General features: G+C 34.2%; 1 protein-coding gene across 1 annotated transcript in view; it reads right to left on the minus strand.

Moving 5' to 3' along the window:
* Positions 1-407: 407 nt before the first annotated feature.
* Positions 408-23,775, minus strand: part of HCRTR2 (hypocretin receptor 2) — a 113,115-nt gene continuing 89,747 nt past the window's right edge. The window contains exons 4-8 of the mRNA XM_068558219.1: positions 17,095-17,210; positions 8,947-9,167; positions 5,824-5,945; positions 2,759-2,987; positions 408-450 (exon numbers count right to left, since the gene is read on the minus strand). Of these exons, the coding sequence (XP_068414320.1) occupies positions 408-450; positions 2,759-2,987; positions 5,824-5,945; positions 8,947-9,167; positions 17,095-17,210 (731 nt within the window). The remainder of the gene's footprint in view (positions 451-2,758; positions 2,988-5,823; positions 5,946-8,946; positions 9,168-17,094; positions 17,211-23,775) is intronic.

A 23,775-nucleotide genomic window follows, 5' to 3' on the forward strand; every position in this document is an offset into this window, starting at 1 on the left:
TAAAACTGGAGATTTGAAGATTTTAGTTAGAAACTCAGGGACTTCCCTGGTGGTCCAGTGGTTAAGACATCGCCTTCCAATGCAGGGGGTGCGGGTTCGACCCCAGGTTGGGGAGCTAAGATCCCACATGCCTCGGGGTCAAAAAACCAAAACATAAAACGGAAGCAATATTGTAATAAACTCAATAAAGACTTTAAAAAAATGGTCCACATCAAAAAAAAAATCTTAAAAAAAAAAAAAAAAGAAAGAAACTCAAATCATCCAAGTAGCCATAAAGCACACCAGGGCTTTAAAACCTGTCTTCTTCCAAACTGCACTTGTAACACAGGGGCACTATTTCATAAGGCATTACCTCTTTGAGTGAGATAATGCTGAGTGACTTTCAGCCTCTTCTTTCTGACCTCCAATCAGGTTGACAGTAGTGATGACGGTGGTCCCTGTTGTAGATACCTGGGCAGTAAAATACTTTATTTCACCTGGGCTAGTATGCCAGTGCCAGGTGGTAGTCTCTGGAGCAGTGTTTCTCAAATTTTAAGGCCCTTCAGAATCACCTGTAGGGCTTGTGAACATACAGATTCCTGGGTACCACCCCCAAAGTTTCTGATTTGGCAAATCTGGGATAGGGTGAAGATCTACCTGTCTAATAAGTTCTCAGGTGATGCTGAAGCTGATGATTCAGGAATCACACTTTGAAAATCATTGATTTAGAGCAAAGGAATTCTGACTTCTGAGTCTGTTCTTCACAAAATCACACAACTACTGCCTCTCTGAGCCTCTCCCTCTGTCTCTCCAGCTCTGGCTCTCACTTTCTTGCTCTCTCTCTCTCAATCTCTCTTCTTAAATGACAAATAACTAGATATATTAGGATCTAAAACATTTAGCTCTTACTCTGATCTCAGAATTTCTGATTCGGCAAATCTACTTAGCTATTAAGGCATATGATCAATATTATTTGACATTATCCTCCCAACAAAAGTGCTAACGTCCATAGCAATGTGAAAATCACAACTCTTCTTTCATGCAGCGTAAATAAGAAAAAAAGCTCTCAGATGTACAAAGGGGAGAAAGCAGAGAGTTACAATACTTTGCTTTCATTGGTATTGTTCTGATAATTAACAATATAATTTCAATAAACCTCATATTTGAGGGTAGTTTTTGCTTTGAGTAGTAAAAAGCACAAAGTAATCCCCAGTTCGAAGACACAAAAATCATTTGTGGATAATTTGGTTATATTCTTTCTGAAAGTGATGAGTTGGAAAAAAAAAAGGTAAGAAAAGAGCAAGATAATTTTTATGTTCTATGAAAACCTTTCTTAAATATTCTCCATATCTTTTATTTCAATAAAATAAGAATGCCTGCTACTATACTATAAGAAGAAGAGCAACGTTCCATGAACATCTCTTTTACTTTTAAAGTGACTATTTGAATCAGAATAATTTTGCAGAGAAGCAAATTGAAAATATTCGGTGCTTTGAACCCCAGATCTTCCATTTGTATGAAACGTACTGCACTCCTGTTCATTTGTGGGTGAGTAAGAGCAAACCCCTCCATTCTCCTAGTCACCTAGCTCTCAGCCACAGGCCCAGGTAGAATTCACTAACATCAATAGAGTCACTGTAATTAAATAGAAACAAAAAAGTGCAACCTTCCTGTCCGTGTCATGGTGAGGACCACCATCATTGGTTGCTTCCTGCTCTGAGTCTGAATCATCTCCCAGAATGCTTTGCTGCTCTGCAGCCTCTACCAACAGGTCCCCCTCTGTGAACTGGAGCTCTCTTGAAGGCACATTCACACCCTAGCACCTAGCACGGTGGGTGCTTTCTGGGAGGTGTTTGATAGATGTTTACAAAACGTAAATAAATGCAAATATTTACCATCAAATCTCCATGGCATTACCCTGTCCAATATGGGACCCAGATGTGATTTGATATTCTACTACCCTTTTTCTTTGTAAATTGAATTCTTAATTTCATCTACCAAGGCCAGTTACCTCATTTTTATTGGTTAGAAGAATACAATAATGGGATATCTTAGTCTTAAATGTTGAAATCTTTCCTTAGAGATGGAAATTGTGTGTTTATAGTTACTCCACAGTTTTTACATGAATACAGTCTTATTGGTCATATGTTGAAATGATAAATGCTAGCAATGGTAAGGTTACAAACCTAAGAAAACTGTGTAAATGAGTTATAAAATTAATGGAAAATAAAGTTGAATAGTATACATGTTTATATAGTTCTGAAAGATAGCTTTTGAGTTATCTAATATAATATGTTATTTTGTATATAAATATACTCTCAAATGTCACACCATAATGACACTCTTTAGTGATTTTTTTAAAACTATAAAGTCAGCTAACATATCTCTTGTTAATCCAGAGTTAGTAATTGCTACTTCTTTTAGTAGCCAAAAGAAAACCAAAGGATAAGTTTGGGTAACTTTTAGCCACCAATTTGAAGGTAAGATTAAAATAACAATTAGAATTGGAAATGCTCATACATTTACTTGACACAAATCCTAATACATGAAGCTAAAAGTGAAACAGCCTGAAAATAAGTTCAGTGGAAGTTTCAACTTCTAACATATCTCAATCAAAAGTTGAGAAATGATTTTAAACTGACTTTATTTCCAAAGAGCAAGAGATCATTTTCTTTTTTAAAAAAAATGGGTCCACAAAGTAATAAAATTTCTGTGTACAGAGATTTAAAAAAAGAAGAGTGGTACTCAGGCATCCCTGTCCTAGGCATCAATCTTCTACCAGTTTTGGAGGGTCCCCGCACCGTTGGCCGCTGCTGGGAGTGTGCTAATGCTCGTGAGCACGACCTGCTCGGACAGTTTTGATATGTTGTCAATGTTGCTGATCTGGGTGGTCAGGGACTTTCGGCTCTCAGTGCTTGTCCGTCCCCGGGCCAGCGGATCCTCCTGGCGGTGATGAACTCCAAGGCAACAGCAAGAAAATGCAGCTTTAAATTCCTCTCGAAATTTTCCTGGCAAACCAGCGAGAATGAAAGGAAAAAGAATTCAATATGTTTTAACCAATCATGAATAAAATACAACTGACTGGCTCCTATTTTGGAAAAGGAAATTGGTTATTGGAAGCTTGGTACACCGTTTTTTAATAGTTAATTATTTAACTGAAGTATAGTTGATTTACAATATCATGTTAGTTTCAGGTGTACAGCACAGTGAATGCTATATATATATACACTCACACATATATATATACATATATGCATGCATACGTTTATGTATATTCTTTTTTATATTCTTTTCCCTTATAGGTTATTACAAAATACTGAGTATAGTCCCCTGTGATATGCAGTAGGACTTTGTTCTTTATTTATCTTATATATAGTAGCAGTAGTGTATAGGTTAATCCCAAACTCCTAATTTATCTTCCCTCCGCCCCTTTCCCCATTGGTAACGATAAGTTTGTTTTCTACGTCTGTGGGTCTCTTTCTGTTTTGTAAATAGGCTCATTTGTATCACTTTTTTTAGATTCCACATATAAGTGATATCATATGATATTTGTCTTTCTTTGTCTGACTCACTTTACTTAGTATGATAATCTTTAGGTCCATCCATCTTGCTGCAAATATATACAATGGAATATTACTCAGCCATAAAAAAGAATGAAATAATGCTTGGTACACTCTTGAAACACTGACACATTTCCATAAAATAGTGAGGCTGCTTTTCATGCCCAATGTTTGGAGTTTGTTTCATGCCTTTAGAAGCAAACCTCCTATACTTGTGAATGTGGGTTATTTTTAACTAGATAACTATAGTAAAGCTGAGTATCAGCAGAAAGGTACCCAGAGATATTTAACGATTTAAAAAATGATGAAACCTAAGTTATACATGGCCAAAAGTACACAGAAATTATCCCTGCATTGTACTCTGAAGAAACTGTTCTATTGACACAATCAGTTCAACAAAATATCTAGAAATTTTCTAACGTTTCATAATCTGCATAAGGCAGAACAAACTGAAAGAAATATAAACAACTTTAGAAGTTTTTCCTTATCTTTAAATTATTGATATGACGTTGGAGAAGGATAAGGATTAAACACTGACCTTTTAAGCCTCTAAGGGTAAATGGCAGTGTTGGAAATCACCAGTTCTTTTCTCTGAGCTTTGATTACCTACCTGGGTTGTTGAGTGATTAAAATTGGTGCCCACTGATTATCAGCTGCCTTCTTGCCTCATCTTAACCCCCATCATGACACTTTGACTTGGTTCTGTGGCTTCTACTTCAGATAATTCTCCCTACGACCCTCTAATAGATTTTCCCTGTTTAGTGCAAGCTCAGGGCCTTAGTCATCCCTAAGCCCAGGGCAAGTGTCTCCCCACTGCTTTTTAAGCCACAGTTCCTCATGCCCTTCTCCCTTCAAACAGCACTGGGACGGTGGTATCTGCTTATCCCAGTCTGAATGTAGTCTTTATTTTGGAGACTGGGGTTGAATTTGTCAGGGGAAGTCATGAAAAGGGGCAACTGAATACAAACCACCTCTCACATATACATCACCTGATTCACCAAAAGGTGAAACAAAGCAGGTATATAGAGGGTACATGCCATGACTGAAAAAAAAAAGTTATTTAAAAAAAAGAGCCTAATTGACTGGTTGTCTTTTTTAATAACCTATATAACCTGGAAGACCAAAGATGAAGTTAGAAAATGCACACACTTTATTCAGCATGCAATAAAATGAATTGTTTATTCTTTCATATAAAATCATCATATATTTGGAGATGGAAATAAAAAAGAAATAGTCGGGCTTCCCTGGTGGCATAGTGGTTAAGAATCCGCCTGCCAATGCAGGGGACATGGGTTCGAGCCCTGGTCTGGGAAGATCACACATGCCGCGGAGCAACTAAGCCCATGCGCCACAACAACTGAGCCTGTGCTCTAGAGCCCGCGTGCCACAACTACTGAAGCCCGCACACCTAGAGCCCGTGCTCCACAAGAGAAGCCACCTTAATGAGAAGCCTGCGAACCACAACGAAGAGTAGCCCCCGCTCGCCTCAACTAAAAAGAAAGCGCGCACGTAGCAACGAAGACCCAACACAGCCAAAAATAAATAATAAATTAATTTAAAAAAAAAAAGAAATAGCCAACCGGTTGGAAAGAAGACAATGTAAAGATATAGCTAATTAAAACACAATTCTAAAACTTAATTAGGCAAAATGTTGGTAGATAAAACAATATTTAGTTAAATGATTTTTATAATTATATTGATTCATAAACAGATGGGTGAAATCAATTGCAGAGGTGTGTATGTGTGGTTCGTTTAGCTTATGTGTTATTTAGGAGGAATATAATTTTTTTTATGGTCATGAGAAATCTTGAGATGAACCCAAGAGATGTCACCCACAAGAGAATTGTAAATACATAGAAATACCTAAAAGTGGAAAGGTTCCAATTCCATTTCAATTAGGCTACAAATGTTGGCAAAGGAAATGATACAAGCAAGGCTGTTTTATTTTCAGATAAAATGATTTTACATCTTTATAAATCGTAAGTTTAATGTATGACAAGCAAGATTCTCTTATTCAGTTCTCACAGTTCTCACCTTCGTCCTATTTCAAATTTTCTCCTAAATTTTATGGAAAAAATTACTTAGATAATTTTTTCTGATGCGTTAGGTAACACATGTTCCCTCTCATAAGGGAAAAAAACTCAAGACCAGTCAGATCAGGGAAAAATATTCTCATTGTATCACAACTAATATCTTCATATTGTTCAAGAGTGTTCAGACCTTCTGGTCATCGATCCTTCACCCTGGGCTGTGGTTTGTACAGAAGAAACAGTTGAAAACTCACCACTGAGAAAATTATAAATAATTGGGTTCGCAGCACTATTGGCATATACAAGCCAGTGTGAAAATGTAAACCAGGCATATACAGTCTCTCTGTCTTCCGTGTGGGTAAACATCCCAAATACTCTGTAGGAAAAGAAACAGTAACATGAAATGTAGTGCGACTCTGGAAAGTACCTTTTAAATAATTAAATTCAAGGGTGAACACAGCCCTTGGTGGCAGTTCCCTGACTCCAGTGCTGCCCTGCAGGACAGGCCACTTGCAGGTTTAGGGCACACAGTGGGGCTAGAATAACTTCAGTACCTGAAGGGCACCTCCAAGGCACAATTAGTAAATCAAAAGCCAAATCAAGTCAGAGAAGAAGGGGCTTTCTCTCCTGTAAACAACAACAATAAGAATACAAAGGTTGAATATATATCTATCTCCCTTCTTTCATTTTGTTTCTAAACACAATGGAGCAGCTTTTGTTACTATTTCATTTTGCGTGCATTTTATTTATTTATTTATTTAACACTGGAGTATAGTTGATTAACAATATTGTGTTAGTTTCAGGTGTACAACAAAGTAATTCAGTTATACATGTACTGAATACAATGTTTTTTCAAGTTCTTTTCCCATTTAGGTTATTACAGAATATTGAGCAGAGTTCCCTGTGCTATACAGTAGGCCCTTGTTGCTTATCTACTTTAAGCATAGCAGTGTGTACAAAAGCACTCCTAAATTGCAGTCTGTAAGCACTACTTCCTACTTTCATTTGTGCATTGATCAATGTTACATTTCTTCAACTCCAAGCTTCCAGCCTTGCTGAAATTTGGCTTCTGGGATTTCTTTATACGCAGAGAAGAACTAGTTTTCAATAGGCAAAATTCTGGTAATTTCTTAAAGTTCATGAGTTTTAATTTTTTTTTATTATTTTAAACTCTGAAAAATATGTTATTATTATCTCCTTAAAGGTCATTTTTAAGATTTGTTCTGTACTTCAAAATACTCATTTATCAAATTCTATTCACTAGACAACAGGAGGCAACTTGCAACTACCCAATACCTGTATAGGCTGAAGATTATAATGCATTTCCTTCCAGAGGGTCCATCACTGATTGTGGAATTTGTGCCCGTGATAGAAATACGTTGCCAGAATAAAGTGGTGTTCTATGGAGTACTACAGTTTTACAAAAATATAATATATAGTAAGACAACATGGATAAATAAATTAATATGTTATGATCCTCTACCACAATGTATCTTTGAAATCCTAGACAAACCAGACCTGCTTTAAAGAAGTTGGTTTTGACTAGTCAGGCAAAACACTAAGTTTCAAAGAAAATAATTTAGGACTTTATTTGTAAGAGAAAGAAAACACGAGCATAAAATGCAAGGGCAAACAGCGATAAGTATTTGAAGAAAATATGTGTGATAAAGAGAAAAACAATTTTCAAGGTTATTTTGAAATTTTTATTTTGTGACAAAGAGCAGAAATCTCAAAAAATGGAAACTATTTTAAATTTAACATGGACTTTCTCCTTAGAAAGCCATTTATTTTCCTTGGAAAGGGAGGTCTGTTAAGTCAGAAGAATAGAGAAATATTATGGAGAAGTAGGTATTTGGAACCAGCTAAAGGGAAGGTACAAGTGCTGAGATGCAGGAAATCCAAATGAGTCATCCAGAGAGCAGTAAATCCAATTTTCATTGAGTTTAGATTGACTAAAATAAAAGTACAAAAAAAAAAAAAAAAAAAAAAGGAGAGAACCTATCCAGTATCCTGGCATGTTTACAAGGTTCTTAAGAGCAAAAATCATCATCTAGCATCAGACTAGAATACAAATACATTTGTATGGGATTTCTGTGGGCAAGAAAAATAAGAAGGGAATTATGAAAAAATACGGAGGGCAAAGTTGCTTTCATTTTCCTGTGAGCCAGTATACATCTGAAGGACCCAAGCTGCCACAAGTCTTATACCTTTAAGGCTGTGTCTATACTAAACAACATTGCTGAACAGAAGTTCATTTTCTCTTTCTTTTCCATTGAAAAAGTCATTAAGAATAGATATATGTATAACTGAATCACTTTGTTATACAGCAGAAATGAACCCAACATTGTAAATCAACATTACTTCAAGAAAAATTTATTTTAAAAAGTACAAAAAAAAAAAAAAAAGAAAGAAAAAGTCATTAAACAATCAAAAACAAGGCCCAAAAGAGAATGACAAATTTTTGCAGCTGGTTATACCACCTTTAGACTGTGTGATTCCAGCCAAAGCTGCCTCTCTTCAGAGTCCCCAGCCGTTAGGAATGGGATATTGACTCTGGATCCAGGAAAAATGAGAGAAGCAATCTTAGTTTTAGTTCAAAGTCTCTGATAAACAGAATTAGTATTACCTTGGGACCAGTCTCTGTGCAACTATTACGATAATTCCCGATAATGATGGTTGGCCAGAAGGTTCCTGGGTACCACTGCCCCTGCATTGGTTGATCATGTTGGTTGTTTTAATAGTGTCTCTGCAGCATTACAAATAACATACCTTCTCTCACTGAAAACTTTTGTACTGATTTTTATTAATATTCACGCTAAACTTGATTCAATGATGTCAGGAAATGAATTTTCTTTCTTTCTGTTTAAACATTCAAAACACAGTATGTGCTGTGATTCCATTTGTTTGTGTGTGTGCTCACAAATGCACTTTTTAAGTATAATTAGAATGCTAAGAAAATTCTTATCTCTTTTTATCCTTTAGATAAAGTTCTGTCACCGTTTCCTATGTCTTTGAGAACAAAGTTTGGAAAACCCATTTGTTCTGATCAAAAAAGAGCTCCGAGCTGTAAATGAGTTTTTTGCATTAGAAATTCTTCTGCATCTAAGGCTTAGCAATTAGCTTGAAGAGGTCAGGGGAACATCTGTTTTATGTCTGCCATTCAATAGAGAATTTGCATGGATAAGAGCATTTAAAATCCCAGCGCTCTAAAAAACTGTGCTCCCTACCTGCTGGTAACAACAACACATTGAGTTATCTGGCCTGACAAGCTATCTAGGCAGACAGTTTCCACTTTTCTCTGGCTTAAAAAAAGTCCTTAATTAAGAAACAAGAAAAATGGCAGATCTCCTCATTTTCAAATAATAAGTGAACTTTACCTCTTTAGCACATTGAGGATGCTAATTGGTAGATAGCAAATTGCAAACACCAAAAGCACAACCATCAGCATCCGGGCTGTTTTCCGTCTGGCTCGGATCTGCTTTATTTCAGCGGCCACAGCGCTAATCCTGGATTTGGTCTGCTGTCCTGGCCCCCGAGGCTGTGAAAGAGGCTGCAGGGCCTTCCATTTTCTCTGAACTACAGATGATGTTCCAGGAATCTGAAAGGAGCGGATACCCTTTATTGTTATCTGATTTAGGAAAGTTCCACTTTGGAGGAGTAATTGGAAGACACAGTAAGGAGAGTATCCCAGACACCCGTGGTCTAGGAGGTTTGCGAGCCTCTTTCCCCAGAACGTTTGCTGAGTGTATCCTTGAGTAATACAGCCGAGTGCCAAATAGGAGTCTGGGTGGAAAAAAAAAAGTTGCAACATCACCATTTTGTCGAGGTCTAAAGAGAGCTGCAAATGGAAACGATATCTCTTTATAAAAAGAGTTGTCCACTCAAAGGAATAATATTCAACACTAAAAAGAAATGAGCTATCAAGCCATGAAAAAATAGAGAGGAAACTTAAATGCATATTACCAAGTGAAAGAAGCCAATCTGAGAAGGCTACCTATTATAAGATTCCAACTATATGCTATCCTGGAAAAGATAAAACAATGGAGACAGAAGAATGATCAGTGGTTGCCAGGGGTAGTGGGGGGAGGGATGAATAGGCATAGCACAGAGGATTTTTAGGGCAGGGAAGATACTACTCTGCATGATACCATAATGATGGATACCTGTCATTACACATTATACAATGTATTTGAATACACCATCCAAACCCATAGAAGGTACAACATCAAGAGTGAACCATAAAGTAAACTGTGAACTTCCGGTGACTATGATGAATCCATGTAGGTTCATCAGTTTTAACAAATGTATCAGTCTGGTAGGGGATGTTGATAATGGGGAGGCTGCTCATGAATGGAGGTTGGGGAGAGATGGGAAATCTCTGTACCTTCCACTTCATTTTTCTGTGAACTTATAACTACTCTAAAAAATATATATGAAACCAAAAAAACCTTCTTAAGTTAAAAGGGAGAGAACTGAAAACTGGGGAAGAAGAGCTCTTGCTAGGAATTCTGATTCAGCTCAGATACCTAGAGTTGAAACAGAAGGAAAACCTAACAGGTAATTGCAAAAGTAACCTGCATAGTTTTTCATGCATCAATACTGCCACCTGCTGCCAGATGGAGAGATAGGACTTAACTACCTATTGCTTTTTATTAGGTTTTCTGCTTCTCAGGTTTGGTTAAGGCAAACCTTTGAATAAAAGGAATAAAAATAAAATAAAATATTCTCTGTTGCTTATCATTTGTTGTTATAAAATTGCTTGAAGGCAATTTTGTGGACCGACCCTTTAAAATGCACATAAAAACCTTGAATATCCCTTGTGGTCTTCCATGAACGTTTCAAATAGCTGGAATTTGTAACAGCAGTTACACAACTTGTACTTTTCCACTTCTTTTCAAAGTTATTTGATAATAGCAGGGAGTCCCTCCAAGTATAATATTGTCTTAATTATAAGCTCATGAAGATTGATAGGGTTTAGTGAGCAAAACAATAAAATTCAGCATGTGTAATTTTTTGAGTAAAATGTGCCAACAAGCACACCATAAGAACATCCTAGTTCTATTAAGATTATTCAGCTGTTGCTTTTATCTCTGTGCTACAAGCTAGAACAGACCAATGTGTCTCTCACAGTGGATGTTGGATGGATTCTGTTGCTTTATCCGTAACAAGATCCAAGTCTGTTAGATAATCTTTAATTTGAGAACAGAATTTTACTTTGATTTCCACACAGATGAATTAATGATAATTAATTAATTATGGTGGTCCTTTTGAATATAACTATTCTCTCTCAAAAAGAAGCAAATGAAGTTAAGGAAAACCTGCCCTTAAATTGAAAAACACCTGATAAATAATTTCTGCTTTTATTCCAATATCATAAATAAACTTTAAAATCACCTTTGAGGTGAAAATACATCCTGGAAGAGGTATTATCACAGTTATGAATTTGAACTATCATGTAAATGATGTACCTTGAAACCTGTCTTGTCTGAAGAAGTCTTTGTGGCCAAGATAAGAAAATGTGCTGCAAACATTAAAAAGGGGATGAGAGAATATTATGAACAACCAGTAAATTTGAAAACTCAATGAACTTAAATGAAATGGATAAATACCATGAAAAAAAAGATAACCAAAACTGACAATGTCTTTACAAACCCTGTTACAAAAAACAAAACAAAATAAAAAATCTCCAGGCCCCGATAGGTTCATTGATGTAGTATTACACTGACATGTATACACTGATGTGTATAAAATTGATGATTGATTAAAAAAAAAAAAAAAAAAAAAGGATAAGCTAAAAAAAAAAAAAAAAAAAGCAGATTTATTCCAGCAAAGCAGTAATGGTTTAACATTTAAAAACATCAATCAATGTAATTTATCATAGTAACAGAAAAAGCTATGATCATGTCAATAGAGAAAGGAAAAGCATTTGAAAACTTTAACACCCTTGCATGTAAACTAGTAATAGAATCTTTCTCAACCTGATAAAAGGCATTCATGAAAAGTCTTTAGGGTATCATCCTACTTAACATGAAAGATGAACACTTTCTTCTAAGATTGGTAACAAGCCAACAAAGATTTCTCTCACCACTTCTACTCAACATTGTACTGGAGATCCTAACCAGTACAAGAAGAAAAGAAAAATAAATAAAAGGCATATAGATTGCTTCTATTGAGAAGACATTATTGCTTATGAAGAAAGTCTTAAGGAATCTACAAAAATGCCACTAGAACTAAACATATGAATTTAGCAATATGCAGGACCCTAAATCAATAAACAAAATCAACTGTATTTCTATATACTAGCAATAAATGATTCTAAATTTAAATTGAAAATAACACATTTCAATAGCAAAACAGATTCTAAGAATACATTTAACAAAATGTGGACAAACTATGTGTACTTAAATTATGAAAATTGCTCAGAGCTATTAAAGAAGACCTAAATAAATGAAGAGATATACCATGTTCATGGATTATAAGATTTAATATTGTTACTATGTCAATTTCCCCAAATTGATCTATAGATTTAATGCAATAAATCCCATTCAAAATAATAGCAATCTTTTAAATTTATCGCTCCATGACAACTTTTTTTTTTTTTTTTTCCACCTTGGCACTTCTCTTTTAGAATTTAGATGCACATGCTAAGTTCTTATGATCAGGATCATAACTATTTTCTTTGTCTCATTGTAGCAAGAGAATGTACATTTTTATTATTTCAATCACTTAAAATGCTTTGAGGCTTGCTTTATAGCCTATCATAAGATGTAACCTGAAGACTATTCCATGTGCATTTGAGATGAATGTGTATTCTGCTACTTTTGAAGAGGTATCCCATAGATATATTAGGTCTAGTTGGTTGATAGTTTTCTTCAAGTCTTTTATGTCATTGTTAATGTTCTGCCTAGTTTTTCTATCCATGACTGAAAGATGAGTGTTGAAGTTTTCAATTATTATCATTGAATTGTCTGTTTCTCCACTTAATTCTTCTAGTTTTGCTTCCTGTATTGTGGGCTTCAGTTGTTAAGTGCATATAGGTTTAGAATTTTTATATCTTCTTGATGGAATGATTTATCATTTGAAATATCCCTCTTTACCCATAGTAACACTTTTTATTAACGTTTCTTTCGTCTGATATTAGTACAGCTACTTCAGCTTTCCTTTGGTTACTATTTGCATAGAACCTCTTTTTCATTATTTTACATTTAATCTATTTGTGTCTTTGAATATGAGATGTGTTTTTTGTAGACATCATACAGTTGAATCAGGTTTTTGTTTGTTTGTTTGTTGTTTGTTTTATCTATTCTGCCAACCTCGAGAGTGTTTCATTCATTTACATTTAATGTAACTATTGAGAAAGTGTAATTTACATGTCTCCCTTTGCTGTTTGTTTATGTATGTGTGTGTGTGTATATATATATAGTTTCTATTTTGTTCCTCTATTCCTCCATTGCTTCTTTATTTTGTGTTAAACAGATATTTTCTAGTATAGCATTTTATTTCTGTTGTTGTTTTTTTCGCTACATTTTTTTTGAGTTTTTTTTTTAGTGGTTGCCCTGAGGATTATAATTAACAAGTTAATCTGTTTGGATTAATGCCAACTTGATTTCAATAGTATACAAAAACTTTGCTCCAATATAGCTTCATTCCTTCCTCCTTTCTTTGAATTACATCTTTATACATTATAAGCTGAAGATTCACAGTTTTATAATTATTGCTTTACATTGTTATCTCAAGTCAAATAGGAGAAGAAAAGAATTTCAAACAAAAATATATTTATACTCTCTTCTATATTTACCTACATAGTTACTTTTATCTCTCTGTGTGAACTTGTGTTACTGCCATTTGATTCTGCCTCTGCAATTACAATTTGCTGTTTATTTTCTCATACTAAACTGACTTGTTATCATCTAATGTCAATTACTTTAAGTTCTTTTTGAAGAATGTTGAAGAATAAAGGGCAGTAGATGAGAATGTGATAAAAATTGGAACAAGGAAGTTCTTTCAAAGTTTTAGTCCTTGGAAAGTTGAAATTTAGTTCCAGACTCAAGTATCAGTACAGTTCATCCCCAGCTCCTCACACAGTCCCAGACACATAGTAGGTGGTCAATAAATATTTGTGGAATGAATTAATATGAGTTCATATAATGAGTAAGATTGAAGTGTTGAATTAAGAGTTAAGATTTAGTGAGTCTTAAAAAGAGGAGTTCTAGAGAAGATCCTGTAGAATTTCCAGACTGAATGAGTTTTCTGAGACACATTGTCAAATAAAGAGAATATTTAAGTCTTTGATTAGAGCAAAACATTGGATAATTCTTTTCACTGTAACCAAGCAGGACCCTATGGGGCCTTCTAGGGACAGCTTTCCCCCATATCCTGAGTTGTTTTACAGATGTGAAAAACCCCCACCAAATGGAAGAAGTTAACTACTTGATAATCATGAGCACATAGCCCCAGGCCTCCTGGAGTCTATGGTAAGGACTGATAATGTTAAGCTTTGTGACACCACCCTGTTACCTCACAACCAGCCAATCAGAGAATTGTACATGAGCTGATCACATACACTGCCGACACCCCTCCCTCACCTGGCTTTTAAAAATGCTTTGCCGAAACCCTTCAGGGAGTTCAGGGGCTTTGTAGGGCATGAGCCACCCATCTCCTTGCATGGCCTTGCCATAAACTTTCTCTGCTCCAAACTCCAAAGTTTTGGTTTGTTTCACCTCACTGTGCATGGGGCTAATGAACTTGCGCTAACATAATGAGGTTTAAAATTCTTGAGAAAGTCAGACAAGGACAGACACTTTGCTCATTAATAATCTTACACTTAGATATTTCAAAGAATGTAACAGATTCCATGCATCTCCATAATTTTAAGCAAATAAGACAGGCCCTCTGTTTGGTGGTTCACTTGATGTAGACTATGGCACACATAATGCCTTGGAACTCTGTTTAGAGACATTAACAGTTGGAATTTGAGAGTTGTTCAAGCAGAATTCTACATAATCACCATTTGGGGTTAATTTACTTTATTGTGGCTGCTAAAGTGAACTCAGATGAACTTGCTGTTTTCTACTGCAATCTGTTTGTAAATGTTTTTAGTTTCACAGCCCAAGCATTTTACTGCAAATCTTCTGGATCATGTGGCTTGTACTAACCAGGACAATTCATCAAAAGAATGTGGATTATTTCTAAACCTGCAATACAATTTTGAGCTTACTTTAGAGTTTGAGAAATGGAGAACTATAAGCTTAAATAATGAAGAAGTAAACTGGTTGGGATTTGGTAGTTATCTAATTATTTAACAAACATTTTTTGAATACTTTTTTGTGCAAGGTAACATGTTAAATGTTGGGAAGATGATGATGAACAAGACAGATTTATGTACACCCAAGAAATTTTAAAGTTATGTCATTCTGTAAATAAATGAATAAGCAAATATAAACATCTCTTATATTTAATGCACACTACCCAGTAAAAATATGGAAGTAGGAAATGCACTTAACACTGAATATTCTTAGTCAAAATATCAATCTAAATTATCTTTATGCCTACATGCTCATCAAAGTTTTTTCTCCTTCAAGAATTTTTCAAATTCTAATTTTTCTATGAACTTTGTTCTGAGTAACTGAGCAATGGATTCCTCTCTTTCCTCTTCTATCTAAACTTTCCCAGCACTTTCTCTTATTCTTCCACTAAATTTTTTCTTATAAAGTATTTATCAAGCAACTGATATGTGCTATGCATGTACTAGCTGGAGGGCTACAAGATCAAGGCTAGTGTGTACTGTCTCCATCTTAGTAGATTAGATCAGACAGACAAATAAAAAGTCATTATCATGTTACTTAAAAGTACTATGAAAGAAATCTATCTAAGAAAGTCACAAACATCAATTCAACACATGCTTATTATTTTAGAAATATAAGCAGAATGAGGTGAAAGGCCAAATAACAGCATATACTATTAAGATATTTTTTTTTAATGAGCACTTTCCATGCTTGAGGCACTTGAGTTAATTCATCTAATAAGTGTGAGGTAGACGCTATGCACCCCTGCTTGGCACAGAAATTTAAGTAATTGACAAAACTCCCGCATCTGTTAAATGGCAGGGTTAGAATTTAAACTCATGCAGTCTGGACCTTGAGTCTGTGTTTTTGACTTCTGTATTATATCAGTTCTGGTCATTCACTCCCACTGGCCAGGTGGAGATTGTTGAGGAAACTATCTCTAGGATGTGGAAAATCACCACTCATGGTTTACAGTGATACACATTTGTTATTTTAGTTACAAAGACTGGGGAACAGAATGCATTTATAAGATCAGAAAAGAAGTGACTTCTTTACAAAAATAGAGGAAACGAAAACATTTGGAATTATGAGACATACGGGGTTGAAAAACACAACTGTTGCTCATATACAAGAAGTAAAAGATGATCTTGAAAATCGCTTTGAATAACAAGGGTTGAAGAAGACCCAGATTAAGACTCATCCTCAGACAAAAACCAAATAAAAGTTTTATGAAATCCTTTAAATGAGTAAAGTGGCCCAGTAAATTCTTTCAGTTGGATAAAATATGTCAGAGCAAACAGACTAAGGGTGTGGCTTTCCACAAGCCTGATAAGCTCAAAATACTGGCAATAAATTTAGGAAAAAAGAGATACATTTCTGAGAAATGTGGAATTTTAAGATACAATTTACAAGTACAAGAAGCTGAGTTATATTCTTTGTCTGTACCTTCACATGTTTATCAATTTCCTTAGAGTCATCATGATTCAGCTTAAATGTCCCCTGGTCTGAATTAGATCCACCTCCACTAAGATTTTCTCTGATCCCCTGTGCTTATTAAGGTGATTTTTGTCCTGGAACTGTTTCCTTCCTCTAGACTATGAATTCACCAATGACATAGACTAGAACATTTAGCTTTTTATCAGACATGCATGCAAAAGAAATATAAATATTTGACGAATGAATAACTGAGTGAATGAATACATTCCCTGAGTTAATAAATGAGTGAATGAATACATAGCAAAATTATCTAACATTACAGTACAAATTAGCATTATAAACAATTTTTAAGATTCTCAATTCTGCCTGATTCTTCTACTGTTCTGAAAAAAATAAAAATAAGATCTTTGAAGTTGGAGATTTAACCCTATAATAAAAATGTATTACATACATCTCATCAAAAATGTATTACATACATCTTTACTTACAGTCTCAGGAAACTTTAAAGGAATTTTTATTTGTTATTTCTCATAAAAAGTAAAATTTACAATATTATTCCTAGACAAAAATCACGTCGATTAATCACAGAGGTTTAAAATTTAGTCATTAAGGCAGTTCATAAATAACATTCCCTAAACATCACCCTAAAAAATGCCTAGACATATGTTCATGACTAAGGCCTCATTATTTTAGAAGAACACACAATCCTTTGCTAAGCATATTATATTGGTTCAATTCACTCTTAAATTTTGTTTTTAAGGACATCCTAAAGAAAACACAAGAAAGTTATTTGAAATTACTTACCTGTCGGCACCAGAGTTTACGAAATATTTGCAGATAGGCCAACACCATAAGACACAGTGGTGCCATGTAGGTCACCAGAAAGAAACAGATGTGATACATCTTGGGGTAAATTTCACCTGGAATGAAAGTTAAAATAATAAAATATTATAATTCATAGACTTTTTAAAAGTACATCTGTCAATGTTTTGCCTTCAAAATTACCTTCTATATGATTTTACTGTTATGTTATATACACAAAAGGGGAAAATGATTTATAATATTAACTACTTACATTTAAGTACTAAATGCAAAGTCTTAATGTCATGTAATCTACTCAGAGAGGAATAACAATTAGACATTTCTTAATTTGTGCTACTACAATCTATCCAGTCAAGTGTTCATTTATCAAAAAGCCTTTTTTTCTCTTAATTACATCTGGTTAATCAATAAAAATTAGTTTGGATTGTCCTATACTTGGATTCGCAAGGAGGGACATTACTCAATCAAAACTTAATTGCTAATGCTTTTGTTAAAATGGAAAAAGACAGTAAACTAAGTTGATTCCTCTTCATTTCTCTCTTGAGAGATGAGAAAATATTCCCAGTTGTATCTCCAAATATGAATTCGGAAAGGTTTTGGAAAAATAAAACAGCAAACATTTGATAATGATTATTTTTATTGACTACTAGAACATATACAAAATTCCTCTTTAAGTAAGTTGTGCATGTGTGTTAATGCATGTACTTTTAATAAAAATGAGATTTTTAGGGTTCTTTAAAGTTAGATTTCAAACCAATATGGGTATATTCTTTTTTTGATATCCATCTTACTTATCAGGCATAAGCACATATAGGATTGTAGTGATTGCTTATTTGTCATTAATTCTATGTGCACAGGTAATACATATCACAGATTAGGGCATTTATAAGGAGTCAATCAATTGAGTGGCACTGTGGCTTAATATTAATTTTTAATTTTTCTAAAATGTATCCATTACTGACTTTTAAAACACTTTAAGGGATATTTCCCTTTAACTAGTATTTGAATATATCACACTGATCAAGCTACTTTTACTTAAATGTAAAACAAGAAACAATATATCCTAAATGGATACCATGGATATTAAATGCCAATAATTTGATACAATTCTAACTAAATGCTTATAAAACAAAGGTTTTTTTAAAAAATTCTAAAAATTACGTTACTTATTTTGACTTTGATATTGGCAATGGGATTTGTTCTACACTATTATGGAAGGATAATGCTGTCACTTTCATGGATTTTATTATTTTTGTTACTTCAGAAAATATGTAGAAGCATGAAGACTCAGTTATGTGATCAAACGTGGTAAGAGCAATTTATACTGAGGATTAACCAATAATAATTATGATGATGACCATAATGACTGATAACAATTATTGAACATTCATTGAATTCTTACTGAATATATTTTAAACATATCAACATATCCTTATATCAATATGTGATACGTATTACCTGTGCACATAGAATTAATGATAAATAAGCAATCACTACAATCCTATATGTGCTTATTCCTGATAAGTAAGATGGATATCAAAAAAAGAAAATACCCATATTGGTTTGAAATCTAACCTTAAAGAACCCTAAAAATCTCATTTTTATTAAAAGTACATGCATTAACACACATGCACAACTTAGAGAGGAATTTTGTATATGTTCTAGTAAGTCGACAAATCCTCCACAGTATTGATTTCATAGTCTTGTCTTCTAGAGTTTAATATTCTTATTTTTACTCCTAAAACTGTCTTCTTTCTCAGACAGATGTTTTTCTCCACTACAATCTTTGGAGCACACAGCAGGGTGTGTGTGCTACCAGGAGGTCTAAGAGAACAATTTGATGTGTCATTTTTAGCTTCTCTGGGGCCCAGGTGGCTCACATCTAGCTCATCAGCTTCAGTTTCTAACTTCCTTTCAAGTTTATCCTGTAAAACAAGCCAGTTACATAAAAAGTGATAGAATCCGAGCAGCCTGACTGGAGGAATAGCAAACAGCCTTTCCCTTTGAAGTGCCACAGCATTCAAAGTGCCATTCAGCGTTTGCGGAGCCAATTTCAAAGGAGCTGGAGAGTGACCTCAGCACTTCCCAGGCACCTGAGTGGCTTTGGACTTCTATTTGTTTTGAAGAAAGTGTCGTATAAGCTTCCCACAAAAAAATATACCTTTAAAGCTTACATACCTGTGAATCCCTGATGTCTGCATTAGACAATTAAATTGAGTGAGTGGAGAAAGGTAGATTTGGTAGGTCATTTATTTTTAAACTGCAGAGATGGTTACCATCGCTGTGATAACAGTCTGGAGTTTTAAACAGATGGGAAAGAAAGCTCACTCTGCAACTGGTATATTTATAAATAGTTAGAAAAATATGTAATTGGCTGGTAAATGCATATTATGATAATGAACACCAACACAGAGAAAAATTGATCAAGCAAAATTACACTTTCAGGCTAAGATAGATTGTTTTAATAAAGAGATTATTATAGATAATTGGGGAAACATGATCGTCTTAGATTCCTCATTTCATGCTTAGAGTCTAAGCTAATTGAAAACCCAGAAATGCCATTGAAAGTTTAAATTATATGTGTTGAAACTATCTTTGGAGTTTCTCTGCACTTGATAAGCAATATCTTTAATATATTGTAAGACATTCATATGTCTAGAAAGTAGCTACATGAAATTTGTTCACTTAAGCATTCCCTAAATTAGAAAACAGCATTTTAAAGATTGACAACCGTTAAAATTTCGTGTCTCTACTCAACTGATGAATAGGCATAATCTGAATACATTCTTGGATGTATATCAAACCAACAAATAAGGAGCAAATGTGGATCTTTCTTTAGTCTTTGAAATCAGAGATTAAGGAAAAATGTCATGTATTAGATAGATAAAGCTTAACTTCTCTTAGGTGAGTTAAGGTCCATTGTAGAGCGAACATGTTAATATAATTATCTAAAAATGACAAACATTTTCTCCTTCATGTTACACATCTCAAGGATTCAATGGAAAATTAAATTAAATATAATTTTCCAAATATTCAATTTGGACAGTCTTTTCCAAGTTCATGTATCCATAAAAGTTTATCTGAATCTTTAATATATTTTATTATCTTCTCCCTAATAAGTGTTTTCAATAAATGTTCCTATTAATAAACACACAGATGTATATACTTTCCAAATCTCATAATAGGCCAGATACCATAATTAGCTTGAATATAAGGAAGGGCTCCACTATTATTATTATTTTTCAGACCACCAAAGAATAATTTGGCAGTACAGTCCAAGACGAGGGAGATTATAAATCCCCGCCATCCAAAACAATGTTTGACAAACAGTACATGCTCATTAAAAGTTGGATGAATTACTGGTAAAACATATCTTGGATTGAGTGGGAAAAGAAAGTTAATTTCTTCCAATAGGATCTATCCTGTGAAACTATGCATTTACAAACCAAGCAATCAAGAAAGTATGGTTATAATTCTGGAAGAATTTTAAACTTTCAGAAGTGTGAATTGATGTGATTGATGCAAACAGTGAACAAACACAAAAACATAATTTAAACATCATTAAAATAAATATTAACACATTTTATTTGTTTTTGAGTGTCAAGTGTGTCTGCCAAGAACTGAACAATTTGTGGTCTTTTTTTGAACAAGCCATAGGCAATGATGAACATAATGAGTTGCAGAAGTAATGTATCCATAAAATATTACATATTTGTGGTCTTATTTCCAGTAAGACGGAGTTCTCAGTTATTTTGCACCATGAGTGAGACAGCATTTGCAAGACTTTTCCAAAAGTTATTTGATAGATATGAATCAAGTGACCACATAGTTTACTGACTCTTTCCACATTGTAGTATTGGTTGTAGGACAATAATGATATTTCTGTCTACTTTTATAACCAAATCATTGATTTAACTTGGGATAAAGATAAGAAATCAGTTTATGAGTTAATCGCAAATAAAAGATATTTCACAACAAATTTTTAAAAATTGGACTAAATGGACTTTCAAGATGTTTGAACTTTAGAAAGCTAACCCTGTAAAATATAATTTTCTATGGTGATTTTAAGTTGTGACTATCACATATGTGTCCAAGCTTTAAAATTTTAAGTTAAACCTAGATTTATAAATAGCTTATATTAACAAAGCTTATGCTAATGTAAAAATCATTAAAATAAACTAAATGTCTAATGAGCAGAATAATAAGAACCTGCTTTTAATTTTTCATATTCTTCTTAAAAACATGAAGTTATGATAATTTCATTTAATATATGAAAAACTTATTTCATATATTTTATTGCTTGATTTTGTGGATGATCAACTCAATTCAGTATCACTTAGCTTTTAAAATCATTTTAAGTAATTATACGCTAATATAAAATCACTTTCAAATAGCTTTCCTAAATGACTTCTGAAGACTGAGTTTAGATTTTTAGGTATTTGACAATAATTTCTTTTTTTTAAGGAAAATATCCCTTCTATAGTTAGGTAATAAAATGTGAGAGGTTGGGATGCCTTTTATATATTTATATCTGTTGCTCAAAGTTAATTAGAAAATGATGCAGCTATTAATCATGATGACTAACGGGATTCCCTAGTTCTGCAATCCTTTTGCTCATGGGAGTTAATGCAGCTTGATCATTCAGGGCAACACTAAAAAAAGGACAAGTTTATAAAATCAGTACACAGACTTATAAATGAAATTAATTACCCAAATACTTTAGAGAAAATACTACTGACACATATTGAATAATAGGTGGGAATTTTAATCTAATTACCATCTCCGTAAACTTAAAGAATCCCAGCTTGTGAGTTGAAAGCTTCTGAAAGCAGCTCTTTTGCCCCTTTCTTGTTTTCCCATTTCTGTTCCCCTCTAACTTTAAAAGAATCTAATTATAGGAATGAGATCACTAGGCAATTGAAACTAACTCCTGACTTATGCTCTCCTGAACACACACAGTGCCTTGCCTAACCTGTGGATTCTTTTCCTAGATTAAAAGAAGTAAGAATGAAGAATTAAATAATTAAAGAATGACTAGCTCTCTACCCCCAACAGCCCCCTTAGCAATCCTGCAGGCAGCCCACATGGGCAAGATAAAGAAGAGAGAGTCAGCCAGCCTGCACTCAATGGAGAATGATGCAGAATCCAAACTCCTGCCTAGATGATTCACTGAGACTCTTCCCCCTTTTTTCCCTTCAAAAACTGTCAGGGCTGAGCAGAATCTTTGGAGGTGGTCTCAGGACATGAGTCCACCTTCTCCCCAGATTGCCAGCTTTTCTGATTAACACACCTTTCCTTTCTACTGACACTTGCCTCTCGAGTATTGACTTCTGAGTGGTGAGCAGCCGAACCTGGGTTCGGTAACACTTAGATTTAAATGTGCTTGTTTGCTTCATAATATTGAGCAAATAATTTAATTTATGGTTCAGTTTCATCATGATTAACTAAAGCATTCGGATCAAGAGATCTTTAGGCTCTTTTCCAAATATAACGCATTGCATAGGAATTAGATAATAATAAGAGATATGTCACATTTGGCCCCCAGCCCACCTTTTCCTAAACACAGTTCTTTAGACTGCATTCCAGAAACTACAAGTTTGGACTCTCTTCCTTTCTTCTTCAAGGGATGGTGCCCATTGTGTGAGTTTTCCTGCTTCCTAGGACACCCTTTTCCCTCTTCCTTGTCTGGAAAAGCCCTGCTCATTTTTTTTTTTTTTTTTTTTTGGGTAGATTATCGTCATTTAATTGGCCAAATTATTAAATTGTACATTGAAAGAGAATCACACTCATGCTAGTGAATCTCCACATTTTTAAAGTCTTTCTTAAACTGAAAAATAAGTGAGATATTTAAACGTTAAGACATAGTCAAATCAAAAGGCAAAACAAGTTCATTCTGAGAGAACAGAGTTCAAACCCTGAGCAAATGAACTGCCCCGTGAGCTTCCTCCCTGCTTATCTTTAATGCTTTGCTGAAATGTTAGCAGATCCTTATAAACTTTTGTTCACATGGCCAGGACTGAGTCTGTCCTCTCACTTGTGCTCCTAGCACTTTGTGTATAAGTATATTAAAATACTAATCACACTATAAACCTTTATTTATTTGCATTTCAGCCTCGCTATATACAACGTGTTCCCTTGGGCAGAGTCTATTTCTCTTCAGGTTGGCACAATTTCTGGCATATCCTAAGTACTCAAGATGTTGTTTGAACATTAAATAAATGGGACCGAAGACACTTAAGAAATATTTCTATCATTCTGGAACTTTCCACTCATTTTGTTTTGGTCTTCATTGTTAATGGAGAAACGGGAAAAACTGGAGAAGATCCAGAAAGAAATACAGCAAAAGAATTGCAATTGAAAGGAAGGATAAATCTCATTTTTTAAAAGGAGTATTTAATATTTACAGTAATAGATAAAGCAAATTTTGAAATTTTAATTATTATAGGTCTTTGGATAACATATGGAATAATCTCAGTGTCTTTTGAGTTTTATCTTGGTCTGGTGAAAACATATGCCTAATTTTTCAGTTCCTGATTTTCCTCTTTTCAGTGTTCCAATAAAAGAATCAAAGTAGGAATTAACATGAATTCAGAGCTTCATATGCTTGAAAATACCAGGTCCATGAACAATCTTTGGCGTGCACTGCCTCTGTTGATACATCTT

Source organism: Eschrichtius robustus, chromosome 12 (assembly GCF_028021215.1).
Source record: "Eschrichtius robustus isolate mEscRob2 chromosome 12, mEscRob2.pri, whole genome shotgun sequence".
Taxonomy (NCBI): domain Eukaryota; kingdom Metazoa; phylum Chordata; class Mammalia; order Artiodactyla; family Eschrichtiidae; genus Eschrichtius; species Eschrichtius robustus.